The following is a 25,457-nucleotide window of genomic DNA, read 5'->3' as shown; positions in this document are numbered from 1 at the left end:
GAGATATTAAAACAGATTCTCTATCAGCTTCTGCTTCCTTCACCTCACACCTAAAATTCTGTCTTAGCGAGTTGAAGGAAGGATTTGCTGCAAAAAAATCGATGCAGAGTTTCAACTGCAAGAGCACTGTCCAGAAATGGGAGAAAGGAACCACAACCTTCCAGGAAACAAAGGCCTGGAAAAACCCTGCAATTACAGCTATGAGGAAAGTGTACATCCAATGATACAGGGGGATACAGATGGGTAAAGGAGGATTCTCGCAGGAACTATGAGCCATTCTGCACGTTCGTCATTGTTCCACATGCACATTTACTGTGCAAATACTTCACGACGGAAGAGCTACCATCGCCTTGTAGAACAAGGAATCCACAATCACAGCATGAATGGCAACAGGCCTTGGCACCAGGCAAGAAGTGCAAGCCTTGCTCAGCCAAGGTCTCATTGGTCCATGTATTTTCCTGGTTGGGAGCCAGCCTCTCACCCTCCTTGCTCTGCATTCACAGCCTTTAGTTGCACCACGGACAATATCCAATATTTTGGCCATATGTCAACCACAGGCAAAAGAGCATTTCGTTCAGTGACATTCAGGGGTACGGAGCTATATCAAAGTCTTTGTCTTGGCAGCTGAACACCTCACGTTACAGATGGAAACTGGTTTCCAGCCCAGCAATTAGAAGAGATCTTGTAATGCTTTAAGGGTTACCAGCCACAACGAGGACCAGCTTTAGACCTGGACAAAAAACAAACCAAGGCAAAAATAGGCAACATGAAGTGAAGGCAACATAGCTTTTCAGATTATGTCAACTGAAGTAGTTACACAGGAAGGTCCCCAGGAAGGGTATCTAGGTGGTAAGAAGCCCACAGGAGGCTCACAGAGGTGCTCACAAGAAAGACCGTAGCCACAGTTCCTCAAAGTAAATTCTATGGACAATAAAAAAAGAGGAAAATACACAGAACCACAGCTTGGGCCCCAGAGAACAACTAGCAGAAACAGAACTTTTGCGCCATCTTTACATCTTTCGGAGATTTCTAAGTATACCACAGCACACTTTTTCACCTGCCCCATCTCTGGACAGACAGAAGCTTTCACCCCACCTAAACATCACACAACAGGAAAGCTACCTTTGCAGCCACATACCACTGAAAGTAAACTTGCACACACAACTTCTCCTTACTGAGAACAAGGATCACAACACGAACGCATGCAAAGAGATTTCTGTGCTCCTCACATTACTTCGAAGAAAAGTAAAATGTTCTCAACTGCACAAGCGATATGCAGATCCGATAAAGATTTAGTCATAAAAGTTTCATGTCAAAGGCACCATCATCCTTCTTCAGCACATGGGCAACATGGACACCTCCAGGCTCATATTCAGAAGGCCAGCAATGAATGCTGGGAATTCTCAAAACACATGCCATGTCTCCACCAGCACCTCCTCACACACAGCACGCCCAAGACTCTTCTCATACCCTTCACAGCTCCCATGGTTGTCAGTGATCATCATACTTTGCAGATACTCCACTGAAACAAAAGATGCACAAACAACTTCTCCTTACCATAGATAACACTTGACTTCTCAGCATGTGTATGTGACAAGCAAGAGCATTTCTTCCAGTGACATTTTAAGGAAAAACATCTATGAATGTCTTGCTCTTCACAGCTGTAAACATAAAGGGTACACAGAGGAGGGTCAGGCAAACGTAACAGATGTGTTCTTCCACACATGTGCTCTTCCCAAAGTTCCCATTATGGCACCTGCGATGAAGTACAGAATTAAGCTATTAGTTAAGAATTGATGACAACCTGCAAACACAAGGGAAATCCTCCCAGGGCTCTCAGTGCAGGTGAAAAAATATGTCTTCTAGCCAAACGTCTCTGGGAAGATGAAACTCACATTGGATGATGCTACAGCTGGGCGCTGAGCAGGAAAAGGAGAAAATCGTCTCTCTTCTGTCCTTCAACAGCCCCTCACAAACAGCTCCCATGACTCGCATCTCCAGCCCTTCACAACTTGCACAGTATTCTTTGACCCTCATTTTTCACAAGCTGTTGTCATCAAACACCCAGTCGCCCACACCATTCCTCTTCAACAGGCACCACTATCACACCATGGACTTTACAGAGGTTTCTCTACACCTGCATACAAAGAAGGAAGATACATTTCTCTGCTCGCTACTCTTCTAGGAAGAAACATCAAGGGTAGAGAAGCAAGAGACGAGCGGTCCTCCAGGAGAGACTGGGTCAGTGAACAGCTACTGCAGAGGGGGAATATCCTTGTCCTTACGTCTCCCCCCACACCTTGAGTCTCTCCCAGTCCGCCCTCATTTGAGAGGTGATATTGCCGTAGCATGTATTTTCAAGCCAAGGCACATCGAGCTCCTTTGCCAGTAAAACTACCTTAAAGACAGGGAATCAGCAAAACACCTCTCCCGTTCCCTCCGGTAGCCCTTCACACACAACCACCCAGAGACTTTCTCAAAGAGCCACAACTTTTATGACTCTCTTTCGACTTCATAACAGGCAGAAAGACTTCATCAAGCGACCAGTTGCTGCCCAGCCCATTCCTCCACCTGGTGCACAGGGATGGCAGCATGGACCAATGCAAAGACATTTCATTGCTCACCATGTTATCATGAAGAAACATAAAGGCTGAGAAGAGTAGAAACAATGAGCAGCTGTGTTATACACGGGGCCATGAACATTGTCTTTCTCATCCTACTCAAACACAATTGCTATCAGGAAGATATCAGACCCTGCTAATAATGCAAACTTCCACTTGCTAACAATGTCATACATCTAGTCAAGGAACCAATACTGACTGGAAAGGAGTATTACACACGTCAGGAGATAAAATGGGACATTACCTGGTGTTTCATAAATCACAAATACCGACTCACTGTGCAATGCAGTATTTGCTGAAAAAAAAAAACCCAAACAACAAACACCCAACAGTTGCAGTACAAGAAACACCCAACAGTTGCAGTTTCAACTGCAAAATCACTGTCCAGAAATGGGAGAAAGGAACCGCCACCTTCCAAGAAAAAAAGCCCAAAAGAAAGTGTAGTTAAAACTGTGAAGAAACGCTATGTCACAGTGTTCCAGGGAGATACAGATGGATAAAGGAGGTTTCACACAGGAATTATAAGCCATTTTGCACATGAATCGTCATTCCAGGTACACAGTAACGCTCAAATACTTTATTATCAAAGGACTGCCATTGCCTTTCAGGATAGCGAACCTAGGATCATAACATAAATGGCACAGGTCTTGGCACCAGGCATGAAAGCAAACCACTGCCCAGCCAAAAGCACATTGACCCACCTATCATCGTGGGGTGGAAGCCAGCCTCGCACCCTCCTTGCTCAGCCTTCACAGCCAAGAGTTGAACCATGGAAAACACACAACTTTTGGCCATGTATCAGCCACAGGGAAAAGAGCATATAATTCAGAGACATTTTAGGGAAACAGAAGTCTATCAAATTTTTTATCTTGGTAGCTGTACACTTGCAAAGTATCGAGAGAAACTGCTCCATCTGCCTGATAACTTTAACAGATCTCTACCTTTAAGGACTGTCAGAGAAACGGAGGCCCAGTCTTAGAACATGAGAGAAACAAAGAAGGAATTTGAAACCCACAGAAGTGATGGAATCGTAACTTAACATTTCAGATCATGTCAGTTGTAGCATGTACACAAGAGGAGTATCTAGTTGGTAAAAGTACAGGGAAGGATCACACAGGAGTTTACACCAAAGGCCGCAGCCACAGTTCTCAAAGTCATTTCTTTGGATAATAATAAAAGGAAACTGCACAGGACCACAACTACGGGACCCATATGGGTCACTGAAAGACATGATGTGCACACAGCTTCTCCTTATGGAGAACAAGGGTCACAACACAAATCCATATATAAAGATATCTCTGCTCATGACAGTCATCTGAAGAAACACAGAATGTGCTAAAGAGCATAAGTGACACGCATCTTGGTGAAAGACTCAGTCATCAGTATCAGCTCAAAGACAGCATCTTGCTCATGGGCACTTTGGAATATTCGTGACTGCAACCGTTAATCCAATGTTTACATCTACGCCCAATAACTCCCATTCGCAGGAAAAGCCATATTGGACACGATAGTGGTAAATTCCTCACACTTGCCTCAAATAGCAAGCCCCAAACCCAGAAAATGCTGGCAAAAACACCATCCCGCATCGTGCATTTATACCAGTTGTAATACCAACAAAACATCAGCAGTTACCTCATATGAGCAAGAGCCAACAATAACATCTGAAGGTTGGTCATGGCTGGGAAAAGCTTTCTACAACCACGACGAAACTCTACATCACAGACTTACAAGGGTATATCCCTGGAAAATGACATTTCACACCGCAGTTACTAGGAGGGGTACCCCTGTGTCACGTTTGCACTTCCATGGCTATTGCTTGCAGACAAACTCCTCAGAGGATTGCCGTCCCCTTCAGGATGTAGGTAAGTGGCAGAGGCCTTGGCACTAGGCCTGATATTAAAGCACTGCCAGCCAGAGGGAGCATTCAACCTGCTCTTCTCCTACCTCAAGACCAGTCTCCCATCCATGTTGCGCTGACTTCTTGCCAGGTGTACGTGACGAGAAAAAGCATTTCTTCCAGAGACATTTTCAGGCATGTGGTCAGACGCGGAGGCCCACTTTACCTCATCAGGAAAAGCAAGGCAAGAATTTAACTATCATTCACAGGGAACAGCATGCAATATGAAAGAAAACTGATGGACCTACAGCTTGGCCAGTTTGAGTCCGAGCAAGGTGATATCCAAAAGTAAGACACCTTCAGACTAATTTTCAGATAGCCAGCAATAAACCCTGGGAACCAAAAAAACACATGACATGTCTCTACCAGCATCACTTCACACACAGCACCCACCAGACTCTCCTCAAAGCCTCACACCTCCCATGGTTGTCTGTGGGGAGCCTAGCCCGGGAATGGCTAGCAGAAAGAGGGCATTGAAGTAGAAAAGCAGGCTCAGAGTTAGAGCAACCTTGGGCCCAGCTGTTGGTCGACAGAGGAATGTGAGGCCAGCTGGTGTTTTACAAGGGAGTGTGAGCCCAGCTGTTGTTGACAGGTAAAGGAGTGTGAGAAACAAGTAACTGCTAATTGCAAGGCTGAACACAAGAGATAAGCATGGGAGGAGTTGGCATTTACCTCCCAGCCAATGATGAGCTGTGCTTTTGCAATATGTATGTGCTAATTAACGAATGGTATAAAAGATGTTTGCTGTTTGCTAATAAACGAGACTTGATGATCATCATCGGATGGTGCCTGTCTCCCGCTGGTTTTCCGTCAAATGGTGATCCCGACGTGATACCACAGACGGTCCAGCGTAGGGTTTGGGTCCTGCAAGCAGAGGGACGGCAAAACAGACAGCGCAGCTGGTCTGCGTACCCTGGGCGACCACATAGGTGGGCTCAGTCTGCGTGCCCTGGGCGACCACATAGGTGGGCTCAGCCGATACGTGCTGCCGAGACCTTGGGAGCTGCAACGGCGCCGACGAGCACAACGCAGAGGTAAGCAGCATATGATTTCTTTACATCCCTCTTAGAAAGGCATAGCATTAAGGGTATAGATCTACGCAAAGAACTACCATTGCTGATAAGGTGGGGATGCGAGAAGGGACACTTTAGTAACCGACACCTGAAAAGGACTATTTCGGATACAGCAGCGAGAGACGGAGATGCACTGGCAGACGGCGGCCAGGGGGAAAGAGGAGTCGATTTATGCATCATTTTTGATACGTCCCGACCCTCCGGCCTGGATCCAACCTCGGGATTCAAGAGGGGATCCGCTTTCCGCAGTTGAAGCTAACCCGGGAGCGAGAGCCGTACAAAGACGCTGATTTTCCTCACATCGGGCGATGGAGGTCAAGGTAGCTTTCGAATTATTAAAGCGCTTTTTAGAAAAGCGGGGAGTAAGTCAGTTAAAAGACTTGTCAGGATTAGTTGCAGTGGGTAAAGCGAAAGGGTTCTTTAAAGAACCGGAGTCAATTTTTGAAGTAGAGGAGGGGAGAGCCTATGGTGATTGTGGGATTGGGTGATAGATGACGATAAGACAGCGGAAAAGTTAATGAAACCTTGGCGGGAAGTGATTAACTGTATGAAAAAATATAAAACTGAAAAAAGATTAGCAACAGCCGCCTCTGATCGGCTAGACAACTGTGACCCCAATGCTGGAAAGATTGGAATTGGCTTAGACAATCTCTCTCCTCCCTTCTCGGGGATCCCAGTTGTCGTACCTCGAAAACCCCTTATTCCCCCCCCTCCCGCCCCTGATAAATCTATATCTGTAGAAACTAGCGGAGGAGGAATAAGCTTGGGAAAGGGAGGTGAAGATATTGAAAATTTATGTGATGTAGTCTCTCCGGTGGAGGAAAATAAGCCGAGCACGTCTAGTCACCGTTCTGTGCCTGCTGTGCGTAGCCAGGTTGACTGGTGAAAAATCGGGTTAGAGGCATTACAGAACGGGGACCTAGAGACCGCCGATTTGTTAGCTCAGGCTTTCCCTGTCATCTATCAACCGGACCCTGCTAACAATCAAAATTTATTAGCACACCATAATCCTCTTGATTGGAAAATTTTTATGAAGGGCCCATTGCTGCGTCAATGTGTTATGGAAAACTCCAACCATGCTGCTAAAAGCATTTTAATTACACTTCCCCTAGACGCAGGCATTGAGGTGATGCTTGAACGCATGAGTCGGGTACCTCCCGGCCCCCGAGCTATGTTAGTTGAAGCATTGAGGGAAGTTGGGCAGGGAATGGTACACGTTCAGCAACAAGTTTGTGCCGCTCTCGCCCCATTGGGTCCAGCCAAAAACTCTCAACAGTAACCAAAGAGGGTCACTGCCACATGGACTTTCCCAATCCCACTGACATGGCTCACAGAAGAGCCAGTATGGGTCGGGCAGTGACCACTCAAACGGGAAAGTCTACAACAAGCCCGTATATTAATAAAACAACAATTAGATCAAGGACATCTCAAGCTGTTACATGATCTACGGGCAGTAAATCAGCAAATGCAAGCGATGGGGGCTTTACAGCCTAGCCTTCCAAATCCAGCCATGCTACCAACTGACTGGCATTTACTAATTATCGACTTAAAGGACTGCTTTTTTACTACAAAGCTGCATCCTCAGGATACCCAGCGGTTTGCATTTACATTACCGGCAATCAACAGAGAGGGTCCTGACTTACGCTTCGGATGGACAGTATTGCCACAAGGCATGCAGAATAGCCCTACTCTGTGTCAACTCTTCGTAGATGCTGCATTGAAAGACGTGAGGCAGCAATGGCCGGACACTATAATTTACCATTACATGGATGACATCTTGTTTGCGCAAGTACAACCTTTCTCAGCACAGCAAGAATTATATTTACAGCAACAGCTCCAGCTACACGACCTAGTAATAGCAGCAGAGAAGGTTCAACGTTCACCGGTATGGAAATATCTTGGGTGGCGCATCAGTGACTCTCAATTCTTCGCCCAATGTTAAAGGGCACTGACCCTGCCGCGCCGGTCCGACCGACTGCTGAACAACACACTATGATACAACGTCTTAGCTCCGAGATCATCCAGAGAGCAGTAGACCGCCTGGACCCCGATCTCCCCATCGATCTCACCATACTCCATGGTTCTACTCACATTTTGGGTGCACTTACTCAGTGCAAAAAGAAAAAGGGGGGGAAGATAAGGGTGTTGGAATGGCAAAAGTTTTGTTTGTGCAGAAGTTTTGTTTGTATTAAATCACTTATGTATATTTGCAGAACACGATAACCCTCCTGCGTGGGTGCGTCAGTACAACACATTGCAGGTATCCCTCACAACCCAACGGGTCAAGCAATAGTGGAACGAGCTAATGGGTTGCTGAAAACCTATGTTCAAAAGTATGCAGATATAAAAGACCCGCAGGAGCGGCTGGTAAAAGCACTGTTTGTGTTAAACTATTTGTGTGTATTTGGCTCTGAGGGAGTGCCTGCTGTCATCGTTCACTATAGACAGAAAAAAAGACGAACGGGAGCTACCCCGAGTTTGGGTCAAATACAAAGACCCGCGTACGGGTGTATGGTCAGGGCCTGTGGAGGTTTTATATTGGGGGAGGGGGTATCTCTGTGTTTCTACCCCTACAGGGCCGCAATGGATTCCAGCTAGATGTGCCAGACCCGCCACCTCCCCCACACAGTGCGACGCAAAACAGCTGCCCACCGCGGCACCAGGTGAAGCGGCACCCGAACGGCTGGGATCAGCGGAAGGAACCCCAGAGGAGCGCTGTGCAGCACTCGCCAGTGAATAACCACGGTCCAGGAGGAACAAAGGTCCCAGAGGGTGCATAGCGCCCGAGGTTTGGCCTGGTTTCAACCGAGAATACAAGGCGGACTGATAATGAGCTCTGCTGAACAGAAATTATGGGTATTAGCCCTTTTAAGTGTATGTAGCACTGCCCTTGTGCCTAACGTTTTTGACCCACGAGAAAATATCTGGGTCACGCTAGCTAGATCATTGAATACGACTAGCTTTTGTGCCAGCCTAGCAATGCCCGACTCCCCATTTATCACATGTCTTATTGGGGTGCCTTTAAGTAATGCAACCTTTATGACTTTTACTCAGTCCGTAGCGGAGCTGCAACAGCAGCATAATATAACTCGGAAGCGTCCCTTTAAGTGGCGTGACGCCCCTTCGGTGTTTGTTGAGTATGATATCTGGGATGATGTACTCCCCGTAGGCCCAGAACCACAAGAGCTTGCCCTTGCGGGCTCTCTTAATGCTACTGCTTGGTGTAACTATACCTCTGTAAATATATCACGCTCTAACAATATGCATATTGCGCTACCTGCAGGTTTGTTTTTAATTTGTGGAGATCGGGCTTGGCCTGGCATCCCGTCACATATAAAGGGAGGGCCTTGCTCTATAGGTCGCCTAACGTTTCTTACCCCTAACACTTCAATGATTTATCAACATCATAGAAAGATGAGAAGCAAAAGGAGCACTCATAAGTTTGAGGATAACTGTGACTCTACAGCTGAATTTTGGAATCCTACAAAGATCATAGCTGTTTCCTTCTTGGCTCCTGGAGTTGGTGTTGCTCAAAGCCTCACATTAAACAAGCTAGGGTGTTGGCTAGCTAAGCAAACAAATGCCACATCAAAGGCATTATCTGACTTATTACTAGATGTAGACTCTGTAAGACAGGATGATCCATGGCATTGGTTTAACAGCTTGTTTAATGGATGGGGCATTGGCAATGGGATCAAGAGTATTTTGCAGATGGGATTAATAATATTTATACTGTTTATTAATATATTAATGTGTGTCCCTTGTATATCGCAATGTATGCAACAAATGATGGAAAGAAGTATGAGTGCCGTGTTCCTTTCTCAAGGAACAAAAGAAAAAGGAGGAAGTGTGGGGAGCCTAGCCCGGGAATGGCTAGCAGAAAGAGGGCATTGAAGTAGAAAAGCAGGCTCAGAGTTAGAGCAACCTTGGGCCCAGCTGTTGGTCGACAGAGGAATGTGAGGCCAGCTGGTGTTTTACAAGGGAGTGTGAGCCCAGCTGTTGTTGACAGGTAAAGGAGTGTGAGAAACAAGTAACTGCTAATTGCAAGGCTGAACACAAGAGATAAGCATGGGAGGAGTTGGCATTTACCTCCCAGCCAATGATGAGCTGTGCTTTTGCAATATGTATGTGCTAATTAACGAATGGTATAAAAGATGTTTGCTGTTTGCCAATAAACGAGACTTGATGATCATCATCGGATGGTGCCTGTCTCCCGCTGGTTTTCCGTCAGTTGTCAGTGATCTTCATCAGTTGCAGGTAGATGCCATCGAAACAAAAGATGCACAGACAACCTCTCCTTCATCATGAATAATAAATCACTCCTGACCATGTATATGTGACAAGCAAGAGCATTTCTTCCAGTGACGTTTTAAGCAAACACCTCCAACAATGCTTTCCCATGAAAACGGGCAAGGCAAGATGTAAAACATGCACAGTTGAAAGGATCGTAACATCCTCTTCTAGGTGATGGCATTCAGAGTAGGTACATAATTAAGGTATTTAGTAGGCAACCAAAACACGGTTGGCTCCTCCCAAAGCTCCCATTATGGCACTTCTCATAAGTACATAGTTCAGCTGTTAATTAAGAACAACACATCAACCCGCAAACACACAGGAAGAACCTCGCAGGGCTCCCACGACAGCCAGAATACTGTGTCTCAGGCCAAGATTGCTTGGGAAAAGGAAACTCACATTGCAGGAAACTAGAGCTGGGCACTGGACAGGGAAAGGAGCAAATCGTACCGCTTCTGTAATTCAACAGCTCTGCACGCAGAGCTTCCACAGTTCTCTTCTCCAACACTTCACAACCTGCCCGGCGTTCTTCCACCCTCACAACCTGAAAGAGCATCTTAGCTACGCCTCGCCTGCCCTGCGCGCATAGAGAAAAGGTAACAGAAAGAGGAAAAATGCAGCCTACCAAGAAAGGAAAGGCAGGAAAGTCTCGCTATAGGAACTCACCGGGGCAGGGGCGGGGTCCGCGAGGCGGGCGCCGGCAGCGTCCTCCCCGAGCAGCGGCGCGGGCTCGTCGGGCGGCGGCCGGGCCGGGAGGGTGTCGCAGCAGCTGCCGCCCGACAAGCGGAGCTGGCTCTTGCGCGAGTCGGCGGTGAGCGACACCTCGTGCGAGTAGGAGTGCAGGAAGGCGCGGACGCCGTCGATGCCCACGAAGTGCGAGGCCGGCACGCCGCGCAAGGCGCCGCTGCCCGCCGCCAGCAGCTGCGAGCGGCGCCAGCGCCGCAGGCGCAGCGCCAGCAGCAGCAGCAGGAAGGCGAGGAAGAGGCAGGACACGGCCGCCACGGCCACCACCAGCCACCGCGTCAGGCTGCCGGCCGGCTCCCCCGCCGCCTCCGCCGCCGCCGCCGCCGCGCTGCCCAGCTCCGACAGCAGCTCGGCCACGCTCTCGGCCAGCACCACCGTCAGCGTGGCCGTGGCCGACAGCGCCGGCCGCCCGTGGTCCTTCACCACCACCACCAGGCTCTGCCGCGCCGCGTCGCGGGCCAGCGGGAAGCGCGCCGTCCGCACCTCGCCGCTGTGCAGCCCCACGCGGAACAGCCCCGGCTCCGTCGCCTTGGCCAGCTCGTACGACAGCCACGCGTTCTGCCCCGCGTCCGCGTCCACCGCCACCACCTTGGCCACCAGCGCCCCGGGCTCGGCCGAGCGCGGCGCCAGCTCCACGCCCGCCCAGCCCGCGCCCGGCGCCGCCGCCGCCGGCGGGTACAGCACCTGCGGCGCGTTGTCGTTCTCGTCCACGATCACGAGCCGCACCGACACGTTGCTGCTCAGCGGCGGCGCGCCGCCGTCCTCCGCCCGCACCCACAGCCCCACCTCGCGCACCTCCTCGTAGTCGAACGGGCGCAGCGCGTACAGCGCGCCCGTCTCCGCCTGCACCGACACGTACGACGACAGCGGCGCGCCCCGCACCCGCCCCTCCGACAGCCGGTACCGCACGCGCGCGTTCTGCCCCCAGTCCGCGTCCGTCGCCCGCACCGTCAGCACCAGCGCGCCCGCCGCGTTGTTCTCGGGCAGCCGGGCGCTGTAGCGCGCCTCCGCGAACACCGGCGCGTTGTCGTTCACGTCCAGCACCCGCAGCGCCAGCACCGCGCTGCTCCACAGCGCCGGCGACCCGCCGTCCGCCGCCCGCACCGTCACGTTGTACTCCGACACCTCCTCGCGGTCCAGCTCTCTCGCCGTCACCACGCTGTAGTAGCTGCCGCGTGAGCTCCTCAGCTGGAAGGGCACGCCCCCGTCTACCGAGCACCGCACCTCCCCGTTCGGCCCCGAGTCCCGGTCCTGCACGTGCACCAGGGCCACCACCGTCCCCGACGGCGCGTCCTCAGAGATCTCGCGCAGCGCTGACGACACTGTCAGTTCGGGCGCGTTGTCATTCACGTCTGTCACCGTGATCACGACTTTCGCCGTGTCGGAAAGGCCCCCGCCGTCTCGTGCCTGCACCTCCATTTCGTACGAACCACCTTCCTCAAAGTCCAGACTGTCCTTAACGGATATTTCTCCTGTCTCAGAGTCCAGGTGAAAAATTTCGGGTGCTTGGTCTGAAGCTTTATGAAAACTGTATTTCACGTGCCCGTTCGTCCCCTCGTCGGCATCGGTGGCCGTGAGGGTGACGAGGGCGGAGCCCACGGGCACGTCTTCCGGCACGCGCACCGTGTACTCCGCCTGGCTGAAGGCGGGCGCGTTGTCGTTCGCGTCCAGCACCGCCACGCGGATCCGCGCCGTGCCCGTCCGCGCCGGCTCTCCGCCGTCGCTCGCCCTCAGCACCAGCTCGTGAAACGCCGCCGCCTCCCGGTCCAGCGCCTTCGCCAGCACCAGCTCGGGACGCTCATCCCCGCCGGGGCCCGCCTGCACGGCCAGCGAGAAGTGCTCGTCGCCGCTCAGCTCGTACCTCTGCACGCCATTCGGTCCCGCGTCGGGGTCGTGAGCCTCGGCAACAGGAAACCGCGACCCCGGGGCTGTCGTCTCGCTCAGTCGCAGCTCCGTTTCTGCCTCTCGGAAGCTGGGCGCGTTGTCGTTTATGTCCGTGATCTCCACTTCGATTTCATACACCTGCATTTCCCCCTCCACTATCACCTCACAGCGCAGAATGCATTTCTCCACCAGCCGGCACAGCTGCTCTCTGTCTATCCTCTCCGCCGCCACTAAATGTCCCGTCTTCCCGTGCAGAGCGAAATACTGCGTCCTACCTCTGTCCAGGATGCGGACGCCGCGGTGTCGGAGCGCCGGCAGCTCCAGCCCCAGGTCCTTGCCCACGTCGCCCACGAACGAGCCCTTCGGCACCTCCTCGGGAACCGAGTAGCGCAGCTGCCCCCACGCCGCCTCCCACGCCGCCGCCAGCACGCACCACAGCAGGGCTCGCTCCCACCGGCCCCGCCGCCTCCCCGCCGCGCACATCGCCGCCGCCGCCGCACTGCCGCCGCACCGCCCGCCGATCCCGCTCCAGCTCCGGCTCCGGCTCCGGCTTCGGTTCGCCGCTCCCGGCCCCGCCGCCCCGCTGCAGCACGGCTCCGCGCCGCGGGGACGCTCGCAGACCGCCCGGCCGCCGAGCCAGCCAGCCAGCGAGCCGGGCCGCGGCGGGCGGGGCTGCCTGCAGCGCCCCGGCCTTCCTCTCGCTCCTCCTCGGTCAACAGCGGCGCCCGCAGCCTCCTCCCGGCACTGCAGGCACCCACCGCTGCCCAGCGCCGCCCGCCCCGCCTTTCCCACGGGCGACTCGCGGGGGCGAGACCCTCATGGACACGGAGGCATCGGTGATCTCCTGCCTTGCCTTCTCTCGAGCCGATCTCTTCTTTGATCCTCGAGGCGATCGCAACCACAAAGAAGTAACACGCCTCCCCTTTGCGTGGTATTTCTATCTCACGGGAAAACGACTTGCTAATGCCCATATATGTGAAGTAAAATATTTTTTCGTACTGTGATGTGCAGAATATTGTCAGTCTTGCCCCTAGTCCAAAAACACACTCTCTATCACGACCTGTCTAGCTTCAATGCATACCAAAACACTTTCGGAAATACAAAGTGTTATTCAGATCCGCCCCACGGCAAAACAGAGATATCGGAGCCATTAACAGAAGGAGCTCGGTGCTTCAGTCCATACGGAATACGCTCAATTTAAGTACCCCACGACCGTGGGCTCGGGGATTTCTCCGTAAGAGACATTCCTGTTCTCACACGGTACAGGAGAGGTGGGGAAGACACCCCCGTTACTCGAAAATCTTCTCGGCTTAATCCGCTTTCACGCCGTAGCTCACTTGATCACTTCGCACTGACTGTACTCCAACTGCCCGGGAGGCAGGAAGCACCCGCAGTGAACCTGCCCAGAATCATCTCCTCGGCTCCCGCCAACTGCGGGGGAAATGCCTTTGCGAGTATAGCAAGAAGAAAAACAGGTAGATCTGCCTGTGCTCCAGTGCCCGGCCTGTGTCCCACAACAGCACAATGGGGGTGACGGCACCACACAACATGCTGGGGTTGAACCAAGTTTTTCTTGTGCTGTAAGAGAACTACCCCCTTGAAAGAAGAGGTATTGTCTATGTTTAGTTAGCGTGAATCCAGATTCCTGTTTTCTTTTTTTTTTTTTTTTTTGATCAAACATTGCTTGATGTTTTCATATTTAACCTAAGGTGAGAGAAAGGAAAGCTTGGCCATTTAATCAAGCACTAACGTTCCTTTTAGAAGAAAATAAAGGAGAGTTGGCAAGAGAAAATAGCCTTGAGTTGTCCTTACAACAATGCGCGTGTAAACGAGACCATATATGGACAAAACGGGTTAGGGTAGTTCATCTGTAAAGACCATCAAGGACCCCCGAAGGGAGGAAGACGTGGGCAGAGGATCTGAAGCAGAGCCAAGAGTAGTGACTGAATGCCATTACGCAACGTATGTCGATTATAACCTACGTAGATTATAATGAATATATAGGCAGAAAACATATCAATAGGCAGAAAGTGTATGAATTTATTGTATAAATATAAGGAAGGAGCTAGCTCCGGGGTGGGTGATTTGTGGAAAACCACCGAGCACCCAGACTTGTGCAACCCTGAAATAAATGAGCAATGTCTCTCCTGAGTGTGTGACCATTGACACATTGCACAGCGGGGGATGAAGCTGTTTTTCAGACAACAGTGCGCTCATTTTCCCGATACATATTTATAGAATCAAGTAATCCCGTAGACCCAGGAAGTGACTTTCCCTTTCTCAGAAATCACTGTGATGGTTTCATGCCTGCTAGAAAGTATCGTTCTAACTGTGTAATACTCATGCAGGTGACTCTCTGGGAAAAGGGGACAGGAAAAGAAAGTAGGCTCCAAAATACTACTCGCGATTATTTGTTCACGCACCACCAGCGGATCTCATTCTACACAGTAAGGATCCGTTTTCAGCGGTACTAACGCATGTGAGGTTGGACAACGCGAGAGCTGTAGACAGAACCCTCCCCGGTGAACCCGAACCTGTGATCACCAAGGAGTGCGGCAGCTAACTGCCTGCTCTTAGGGGAAGGGAGTTAGGCCGATCTTTCTTGCACTCCCTCACAGAGACACGGATCAGCACTCCCCAGTCACGCCACCCGGGGAAAGACAGGGGGAAAGGGACGACGGTTCAGTGGGGCTCAAGGAGAACAGCGAGAGAGCGCGGGCTTACAGACCTGCGTTGCGCCGGGGTCCGCGGGCGGCTCTCCCGCGCCGGCGCTGCTGCTCGGGCTCCGCTTCCCGCAGGGCTCCCCGCCGAGAAGCTCCTCCGCCGGCAGGCTGGGCAGCGGCGGCGGCGGCGGCAGCCAAGGGCCCTCGGCGGCGGCGCGTCCCGGCGCCACGCACAGGTTGTAGGAGTAGGGCAAGGTGCCCTCGCAGAAGTCGGCAGGGAAGGCGGCGGCGCCGGCCACGGAGAAGCGCTGCGCGCCCAGGCAGCGCAGGACGGCGGGCGGCCCGGCCCGGCGCACCCGCGCCACGGCGGCCAGCGCCACGCTCAGCAGGAACAGGGCGGAGAGGAGCGCCAGCGCCAGCACCAGGTAGAACTGCAGCTCCGCCGGCGAGTCGGCGCCCGCCGCCCGCTCGCTCAGCTCCGGCAGCGCCTCCTGCAAGCTCTCGGCCAGCACCACGTGCAGCGTGGCCGTGGCCGACAGCGCCGGCTGCCCGTGGTCCTTCACCACCGCCACCAGCCGCTGCTTCGCCGCGTCCCTCTCCGACACGGCCCGCGCCGTCCGCACCTCGCCGCTGTGCAGCCCCACGCGGAACAGCGCCGGCTCCGGCGCCTGCACCAGCTCGTACGACAGCCACGCGTTGCGCCCCGCGTCCGCGTCCACCGCCACCACCTTGGCCACCAGGTACCCGGCCTCGGCCGACCGCGGCACCACCTCGAACGGCGCCGCCCCCGCCCCCGCGCCCGCGCCCGCGCCCGCCGCCGGCCACAGCACCCGCGGCGCGTTGTCGTTGCGGTCCAGCACGAAGACGCGCACCGTCGCCGTCGAGCTCCGCGCCGGCGACCCGCCGTCCTGCGCCCGCACCGCCACCGCGAACTCGCGGCACTGCTCGTAGTCGAAGGAGCGCTGCGCGAACAGCGCGCCCGTCTCCGCCTCCACCGACACGTACGGCGACGCGCCCGCGCTGCCGCCCGCCAGCCAGTAGCTCACGCGCCCGTTGGCGCCCGCGTCCGCGTCCCGCGCGCGCACGCGCACCACCGGCGCGCCCGCCGCGTTGTTCTCCGCCACGTAGGCGCTGTAGGCGGCCTCCTCGAACACCGGCGCGTTGTCGTTCACGTCCGACACCTCCAGCACCAGCGCCGCGCGGCTGGAGAGCGCCGGGCTGCCCCAGTCCCTGGCAGTAATGGTGATGTTGTAAGCGGAGATATTTTCTCTGTCCAGGGCACTAGATATTGTTAGTTTATAGGTGTTTTCTGAAGACGGTTCTAGTCTGAAAGGGAAATCACCATCGATGTTGCAGCTCACTTTTCCGTTATTCCCTGAGTCTCTGTCACGGACATTGATTACAGCTACAGCTGTGCTCGGGACTGAGTCTTCTGGTATCGGGTTCACGATAGGCAGTAGGGAAAGTGTTGGCGCATTGTCGTTCTCGTCTACAATGTCTATGTGCACTTTGGCGTGAGTGCTTAGCCCGCCGCCGTCCTTGCCTTCAACAATTGCTTCGTAATATTTACCCTCTTCATAATCTAAGGGGCCTGTAACCTTTACGTCTCCTGTCTCGGAGTCCAGGGTGAAGAGCTGGCGAGCACTGTTTGCTATGTCACTGAAAGAGTAGATAATTTCTGCATTTGTACCTTCGTCGTCGTCAGTAGCTTTCACCTGAAAAGCTAAGGAGCCCTCTGGAAGGTTTTCCAGCAGTCGAACCTTGTAGACCTCTTTGGTGAATACCGGCGGGTTGTCATTTGCGTCGGTCACGTTAATCTTAATCTGGGTGGTCCCGGATCGGACTGGATCCCCGCCATCCACCGCCGTCAGTGTCAAATAGTGCTGTGTCTGTTTTTCTCGATCTAAGCTTTTCTCCAGTACCAGTTCCACGTGTTTCGTCCCATCAGGACTCTCCCTCACTACAAGGGAGAAGAGCGGTTGGGGGGTAAGTTGATAGTTTTGTAATGAGTTCACTCCGACGTCGGGGTCTCTGCCACTGCCCAGTGGGAACCGGGCCCCAGGAGGCGTGGATTCGATCATTTCTATGGCGACAAAATCTCTATCAAACCGCGGCGAATTGTCATTAATATCCTCGATAGTAACGCTTACATGAAATAAATTGAAAGGCTTTTCCACGACTGCCTCCAAACTGAGGACACAGGGCGACACGGCCCCGCAAATGCCCTCTCGGTCAATCCTCTCCTTTACCCGCAGATTTGTATTATCTTCCCCGAGATAGAAGTATTGCTTTTCGTCACCAGAGACTATCCTCAGCCTGCGTGCGGGCAGGTCCGCCGGGCTCAGCCCCAGGTCCCGCGCCAGCGGCCCCACCAGCGAGCCTCTGCCCAGCTCCTCGGGGATGGCGTAGCGGATCCGCTCCGCCGCCGCCCGGCAGCACACCAGCAGCAGCACTGCCAACAGCGCGACCCTCCCGGCGGCTGCCCGGCCCCGCGCTGCCGGTCGAACCTCCATTCTCTGCTTTGCTGAAGCGTGTTCTGCAGACCGTCTTAAATAAGGCTTTTCGAGTACTGGAGAGAAATAAATATATGAAATCCCGGTTGCCGATTGGAGGACGGGCTGTGTCGGGCAATTCCTGCTCTTCGCTCTGCTCCTTGCGTAGCTGCACTGCGCGGTCGGCGGGGCCGGGGAGGAGCCGACGGTGGAGCCGCTTCTCCGTCTTAGCCAACAGTGACACCCTGAGTCCGTGCCTGAGAACCGCAGCGTCCGAGAGGAAAAGAACAACCCCTAAGGTCCTGCCGGACACGTCCTTAAATCGCACGCACACGCAGGTGGGAAATTACAGAAGTTGTCAGTAGTGCGAAACAAAAAATTGTATCTGTGCTGAAACGGTGCATATAGGAATTCCCATTTTCTGAATTTCTTACAAGTATTCTGCAAGACAAATCCTACCCCATTGCTCGGAGGATGTGGGGCAGGATCTCTGTCTCTGCCCCACAGTGACCTTGCTGGTCTCTAGGGTGAGGAAGCGGGCGTGTCCCCACTGTTATCACCTCACCGTCGTGAGAGTAATGGAAGGATGGATGAATGCTGAAGCACTGCTCGTAGATAGTGGGTTTTTTACCGATAGTTGGGCGATCCCGAGCCAGCACACAGCTTTCCCACTTTGAACGGCGATCGCTGATGGACGAGCAAAGCCGAGAATCCCGGGCACTGAGAAAACCACAGCCGTCACACCAAACCTACAGGATCCCATCTCTCGACATCACCGTATCAGTGCCATACAACCCAACCCTGAATTTCTTTTGTCTGTGTCTCTGACAAATCACTTCCTCATCTCCTAAGCCGGCCATTACTGCAGCGGGTCTCAAACTTTAGGAATATTTTCTGGTAAATTCCAACGGCGGTTACTGTTGCTTGAACAAGCTGTTGAAGAAACTTAACTAACATTGTATTAGGCCAAGATGTTATTCATATGTGTTAAAACTAAAGGACACTAAACTATCTTTAATTAGAAAAACAAACATTCAGTATCCTTGGAGAAGGACTGAGAGACTCATTAAAGGGAAAGCTCCCACCTCAGCCGGGTGATAAAGTACGAAGTCAGTATCCTTTAACCAAGGACATCCCGGGGCAATTAGACCTTAAGGAGAATAACTAATCAGGATGTTTTATGTATGTTGCCAACTTGGTAAGAACTAAGTGTCCTTTGGGTGAACCATCCTCATTATAATACTAAAAATCACGCCCACTGAGGAGAAAGCCCGCTACTCAAATGAGCCCCTTATTCTCTGAGCATGCGTAATAAATTTAAAAGGAGCTGTACCTTTAAGATGAAGTGAGAAAGAAACGAACAAATCACCTGCGGGGCGTGATATTACGTGTTACTAACACATTTCACTGCATAAATACCTACTGCTACTACTACTGCTACTATTTTGACCCGGTGTGCTTGATTTGTGGGAAACCACCGAGCACCTTGGCTTGTGCAACACTGAAATAAATGAGCAATGTCTCTCCTGAGTCTGTGATTATTGGCTTATCGCACACCGGGCGCTTTTCGGGCAACAAAGCCACGAGGAAACAGACAGATCCTACCCTTCTGAAAAGCAGTTGTATCTCACCTATACCTTAAAATCTCGTCTTTCTTACAGCGAAGAAAAAAAAACCCGAAGGAGGAGGGCTGTATCACCACAGCCCCTTATGCAGACTACAAGAATGGCTAGAAAATCCTCCACACTACCTAGCTGGTCTCGCATATACACCAAATCTGAGTCACTGTAGATGCCAATGTGAAAACCTCCTCCCCTTCTCAGTAAGGTGTCGTTAGAAAATATGTTTTCCTGCCAACTCTGGCCATTCATCCAGTGGAGGACAATTTATTTTCATCCAGCTGCCCCTATACACAACTCACAGTAACAAATTAATAACCTATCAGAACGAGAAGTTGGTTGGAATTCGTAGTGTACCAAGCATGTGGGCATCTCTATATGAGGTCAAGAGAAGGATGTGGATATTCAGCTAGGGACGAGCAGACTCTGTGAAACATGTCGAGGTCAATTCGCTGCCTCCTATATGGCGAGAATAGCCGATCGCAACCCCCACACGCTTTCACGCACAGATCCCTGTTGGCAAGGAAATATTGATGAATCCTAGTTCCAGGATTTTCTCTTCCCCCTTGTACCTGAGCCTGCGGGCCGCAGCACAGTTAAGTCCTAGGAGGACACAGCCAAGAACCAGCCTGCATCAGAGAGGGAAACATTTTCTTTCCTCATCTATGTCGCATGTGAGTTTGGTATGATGGATGGCAGCAGAAAGGAGTAACGACCACAAGGTTAGTTAATGTAAAGCATAAGGTTGTATCTCAGCTTACATTCCCACTACGCACAAAAGCACCTGTACAAAGTCACAAGATTTTGGCACGATCTAGGATTGGCACAGGAAAAAATCTGTGCAGTCCTTCATCCACATTTAGAATGAACCTTAGAGTATGATTTTCTCTCAACTTGAAAGCAGCCATTTTTATGTGCCACAAGTTTATTTTGTTTAAAATGCAACGATACAATGTATCACCAGCTTAGATAGCAGAATAACAAACAATAGATCAAAGTAATATTATTCATTAATTGTATTTCTGAAGTCCTAAAAACCTGTTAAACCATGGTGAAAGACTGGTAAAGGGGGAAATAAAGCAGGCCGCTTCCTAGACTGCCTATTTGGTAGATGTACTTTCAGAACAGAATAGCGTGTTTGGCAGGAAAACGTCTTTTAATGTAATAAGGAAACCAAAGAGTAAAATATTTTATATACTCAGATTAACTTGCATTCCGAAATTAGACACACAATGAAGAGACTGTGATAACTCGTACTTAATTTTAAAATATCTCCTACCTGTGTTCTATGAAATATACTCTATTTCAATGTCTATGCCTATACACTATTTGACAATTACATTATTATCGAATCCAAAAGTGAAGTCATTAAGCTCAGCAGTGGGAAAAATCTCAATAGGATATCAGAGGAATCTTTCACCATGTAATAAGAATCCATTCACAGAACTTGAGTGTCCTTATGTGGGATTGATTAATTTGGTTCCTAAAACTGGATTTCTAAGTAACCTGGGACTTTAGGGATGTTGGCTTTCGGGCTATAACGTTGCCCAATTCTACCAGCATTTGAAAGCTAATAAGGGGATGGCAATGCAATTCTGGGAACCGGGTGCTAGACAGTACTTAAAGATATTTCAAGAAAGTGTCAGAGGGAGACATAGGGATCAAAATTTCCTTGTGTGGTTGCACACAATAAGGTCCTTCCAGCCTTAGAGAGAGCTATATACGATGAGCTCTGCCCAGCCAGTAGAGAACGGGGCATATAAAACACAAAACAGACGTTGAGGAGGTGACATTCACGAGCTGGCTACCGTTGCAAAAAGTGACTTCCAAGACTGCGAACCATGCACTTTAAAATGTCCATGGCTAATCCAAGAATCCTAAAGTGCCGGGTATGTAAAGGAAAGTTAAAAAAAGTTAACGTACCTGAAAGGAATTTTGGCCATTATTCTCGGCAATGTGATCTTCTGCAGGGACAAGAACACCTGAAGACTCAGCCAGCGGCCGGGCCGGGAGGGTGTCGCAGCAGCTGCCGCCCGACAAGCGGAGCTGGCTCTTGCGCGAGTCGGCGGTGAGCGACACCTCGTGCGAGTAGGAGTGCAGGAAGGCGCGGACGCCGTCGATGCCCACGAAGTGCGAGGCCGGCACGCCGCGCAAGGCGCCGCTGCCCGCCGCCAGCAGCTGCGAGCGGCGCCAGCGCCGCAGGCGCAGCGCCAGCAGCAGCAGCAGGAAGGCGAGGAAGAGGCAGGACACGGCCGCCACGGCCACCACCAGCCACCGCGTCAGGCTGCCGGCCGGCTCCCCCGCCGCCTCCGCCGCCGCCGCCGCGCTGCCCAGCTCCGACAGCAGCTCGGCCACGCTCTCGGCCAGCACCACCGTCAGCGTGGCCGTGGCCGACAGCGCCGGCCGCCCGTGGTCCTTCACCACCACCACCAGGCTCTGCCGCGCCGCGTCGCGGGCCAGCGGGAAGCGCGCCGTCCGCACCTCGCCGCTGTGCAGCCCCACGCGGAACAGCCCCGGCTCCGTCGCCTTGGCCAGCTCGTACGACAGCCACGCGTTCTGCCCCGCGTCCGCGTCCACCGCCACCACCTTGGCCACCAGCGCCCCGGGCTCGGCCGAGCGCGGCGCCAGCTCCACGCCCGCCCAGCCCGCGCCCGGCGCCGCCGCCGCCGGCGGGTACAGCACCTGCGGCGCGTTGTCGTTCTCGTCCACGATCACGAGCCGCACCGACACGTTGCTGCTCAGCGGCGGCGCGCCGCCGTCCTCCGCCCGCACCCACAGCCCCACCTCGCGCACCTCCTCGTAGTCGAACGGGCGCAGCGCGTACAGCGCGCCCGTCTCCGCCTGCACCGACACGTACGACGACAGCGGCGCGCCCCGCACCCGCCCCTCCGACAGCCGGTACCGCACGCGCGCGTTCTGCCCCCAGTCCGCGTCCGTCGCCCGCACCGTCAGCACCAGCGCGCCCGCCGCGTTGTTCTCGGGCAGCCGGGCGCTGTAGCGCGCCTCCGCGAACACCGGCGCGTTGTCGTTCACGTCCAGCACCCGCAGCGCCAGCACCGCGCTGCTCCACAGCGCCGGCGACCCGCCGTCCGCCGCCCGCACCGTCACGTTGTACTCCGACACCTCCTCGCGGTCCAGCTCTCTCGCCGTCACCACGCCGTAGTAATTATCAAACGATCTCTCCAGGCGGAACGGGACGCCCCCGTCCACCGAGCACCGCACCTCCCCGTTCTCCCCGGAGTCCCTGTCTTGGACGTTGAAAATTGCAATGACTGTCCCCAGCGGTGTATCTTCTGGGACCGGACTGAACACAGACATAATGACAATCTCGGGGACGTGGTTGTTCACATCAGAAACCTTGATGAGAACCTTGCCGTGGGACGAGAGTCCGCCCGCGTCCCGGGCTTGTATGTCCAATTCGTAAAACTCTTGTTCCTCGAAATTCAGCTTCTCTGTTATTCTAATTTCTCCATTTTCCGGATCCAGTTCAAAAGTCTTTTCGAATTTCTCCGGGATTTTAAAGAATGTGTACTTTACCTCGGCGTTAGGCCCCTCGTCTTTGTCAGTCGCTGTCACCTGCAACACCCTGCTTCCCACGACCAAGTCTTCTCTCACAGTCACTCTATAAACGGGTTGAGTAAATTCCGGAGCATTGTCATTTCCATCTAACACAATTATTTGGATTGTTGTCGACCCCGATTTTACAGGACTCCCTCTGTCTGTGGCTGTCAGGATTAAATTATGAGTAGCCTGCTGTTCTCGATCTAAAGATTTCACCAATATTAATTCCGGATACATCACACCATCATCTCCGTTTTTCACGTCCAAGGAGAAATAGCTGCTCTCACTACACTCGTAATTCTGTAAAGAGTTCATTCCTATATCGGGATCTTCAGCTTTCTCCAACGGGAAACGCGTGCCTAGTGCAGTATACTCGCTGATTTCTAAGACGCTGTTCCTTACAGGGAAAGTGGGCGAATTGTCATTAATATCCAGTATTTCTACCTCCCCTCTGTAAAGCTTCATCGGATTTCTTACAAGAATCTCAAAATTTAAGGCGCATTTACTAACAGCTGCGCATATCTCTTCTCTGTCCACCCGCTTCTTGGTAGATAAGTGGCCATTTTGCAAGTCCAAAAAAAAGTACTGCGTCCTACCTGTGTCCAAGACGCGGACGCCACGGTGTCGGAGCGCCGGCAGCTCCAGCCCCAGGTCCTTGCCCACGTCGCCCACGAACGAGCCCTTCGGCACCTCCTCGGGAACCGAGTAGCGCAGCTGCCCCCACGCCGCCTCCCACGCCGCCACCAGCACGCACCACAGCAGGGCTCGCTCCCGCCGGCCCCGCCGCCTTCCTCTCTCCGCCATTGCAAAGCCCGGCAGCAAGCTGCCCGCTCGCCCCTCCGCCCACTGGAGCCAGCCTATGGGTACCCGCTGCCGCCGTGCTGCTCTCGTCGAGCCTTCCACCGAGCACCCTGGCCCGACTCGGCTTGCTCACACTGCGCCTCTTCGGGCTCGGACCTTGCAGCCCCGCGGCTAGCTCGCCGGCTCGCCGTTGCTCCGCCGGCCGCCGCTCGCCCTTCGGCCCATCGTGAGCCAACAGCGACACTCGCAGCCACAGACAGCAACTACAGCGCTCCAGCGCTGGGAAGCGGCCCTCCGCCTTGCCGGCCTCTCATTCCTGCTCGGCGAGCAGCGCCTGCTGCAGCCCCGCGCTTGCGAACATCCCTGATAACAGCGCTTACAGATTCACAAAACACGCCTGCATTCAGGATAGGCTCTCTGACAAGTCCTGCCCACCGCATTGCTTCATAGAATCATCGAATGGTTTGGGTTGGAAAGGACTTCCAAAGGTCTTCTAGTCCCGCTCTCCTGTAATGAGCAGGGACATATAAACTAGATCAGGTGACTGAGAGCCCCGTCCAACCTGACCCTGGACGTTTCCAGGGTTGAGGCACCTACAGCCTCTCTGGGCAACCTGTTCCAGTGTTTCACCACCTGCATCATAAAACGTATCTTCCTTCTGTCTAGTCTAAATCTACGCTCTTTTAGATTAAAACCATTACCCCTTGTCCTATCACTACAAGCCCTATTAAAAAGTCTGTTCCCATCTTTCTTAGAAGCCACATTTAAGTACTGAAAGGCCACAGTAAGGTCTCCCCTTCTCTTCTGCAGGATAAACAACCCCAACTCTCCCAGCCTTTCCTCACTGGAGAGGTGTTCCATCCCTCTGATCATTTTTGTGGCTCTCCTCTGGAACAGGTCCAACAGGCAAATGTCTTTCTAAGGGTTCCAGAGCTGGCTGCAGAACTCCAGCTGGGCTCTCACCAGAATGGAGCAGAAGGGCAGAATCACCTCTCTCAACCTGCTGGAAACCCTTCTTTTGATGCCCCCCAGGATACAATTGGCTTTCTGGGCTGTGAGTGCAGATTATCAGCTCATGTCCAGTTTTTTATCCAGTGGTACCCCCAAGTCTCTCTCTGCAGGGTTGCTTTCAATCCCTTCATCCCCCAGCCTGTTTGCCCCAACACAGGTGTAGGACCTTGTGCTTGGCCTTCTTGAACCTCATGAAGTTTTCATGGGCCCAGTTATTGAGCTTGTCCCTCTGATGGCATTCCATCCCTCAGACATGTCAACCCCACGACTCAGCTAGGTGTCATCTGCAAATGCACTGGGGGTGCACTTGATCCCACTGTCTATGTCATTGCTGAAGATATTACATGGTACTAGTCCCCATATGGACCACTGAGGGACACCACTTGTCACTGGTCTCCATCCAGATATTGAGCTGTTGACACCGCTCTCTACATGCGACCATTCAGCCAATTCCTTATCCACCAAATAGTCCATCCATCAACTCTAATCTCTCCCATGTCAAAGGCCTTACAGAAGTACAGACAAATGAAGACAGTAACTCTTCCCTTGCGCACTTATGTAGTCACTCCATCTTAGAAGGTCACTAGGTTGGTTGGGCAAGACTTGGCCTTGGTGAAGCTTCCAATCACATCCATGAGCCTTAACATAGGTTCTAGGAGGATCTGTTCCATGATGTTCCCAGGCACAGACGTGAGGCTAACAAGTCAGTAGTTCCCAGGGTCCCCCTTTCTACCATTTTTTAAAAATTTGTGCAATGTTTCCCTTTTCCCAGTCACCAGGGACTTCACCTGACTGCCA

At 52.9% G+C, this 25,457-nt stretch overlaps 2 protein-coding genes across 2 annotated transcripts; both read right to left on the bottom strand.

The window, feature by feature from the left end:
- Nucleotides 1-10,356: 10,356 nt before the first annotated feature.
- LOC135314716 (protocadherin gamma-A12-like) lies at nucleotides 10,357-14,448 on the bottom strand. The gene has a single exon (XM_064458821.1). The coding sequence runs from the start codon at nucleotides 12,993-12,995 to the stop codon at nucleotides 10,506-10,508; it is 2,490 nt and encodes an 829-aa protein (XP_064314891.1). The 5' UTR covers nucleotides 12,996-14,448; the 3' UTR covers nucleotides 10,357-10,505.
- An 80-nt stretch (nucleotides 14,449-14,528) lies between these two features.
- LOC104040880 (uncharacterized) lies at nucleotides 14,529-23,892 on the bottom strand. Its single transcript, XM_064458161.1, has 3 exons — nucleotides 21,210-23,892; nucleotides 18,299-18,354; nucleotides 14,529-17,893 (listed from the first exon to the last, which is right to left on the bottom strand). The coding sequence occupies exons 1-3, from the start codon at nucleotides 23,649-23,651 to the stop codon at nucleotides 15,205-15,207; spliced, it is 5,187 nt and encodes a 1,728-aa protein (XP_064314231.1). The 5' UTR covers nucleotides 23,652-23,892; the 3' UTR covers nucleotides 14,529-15,204.
- Between the last annotated feature and the right edge of the window lie 1,565 nt (nucleotides 23,893-25,457).

This window comes from Phalacrocorax carbo, chromosome 8 (genome assembly GCF_963921805.1).
Source record: "Phalacrocorax carbo chromosome 8, bPhaCar2.1, whole genome shotgun sequence".
NCBI classification, from domain to species: domain Eukaryota; kingdom Metazoa; phylum Chordata; class Aves; order Suliformes; family Phalacrocoracidae; genus Phalacrocorax; species Phalacrocorax carbo.
This window is presented reverse-complemented; position numbering and strand designations above follow the sequence as displayed.

Excerpts from the sequence above, each read along its gene's own strand:
- LOC135314716 (XM_064458821.1), bottom strand. The coding sequence starts at position 12,995 with ATGTGCGCGGCGGGGAGGCGGCGGGGCCGGTGGGAGCGAGCCCTGCTG.
- LOC104040880 (XM_064458161.1), bottom strand. The coding sequence starts at position 23,651 with ATGGCGGAGAGAGGAAGGCGGCGGGGCCGGCGGGAGCGAGCCCTGCTG. Across the intron at positions 18,355-21,209 it reads ATGGCCAAAATTCCTTTCAG|CGATCGCCGTTCAAAGTGGG; the intron begins GTACGTTAACTT and ends CTCGTCCATCAG. Across the intron at positions 17,894-18,298 it reads TCGGGATCGCCCAACTATCG|ACGGAGAAGCGGCTCCACCG; the intron begins GTAAAAAACCCA and ends CTGTTGGCTAAG.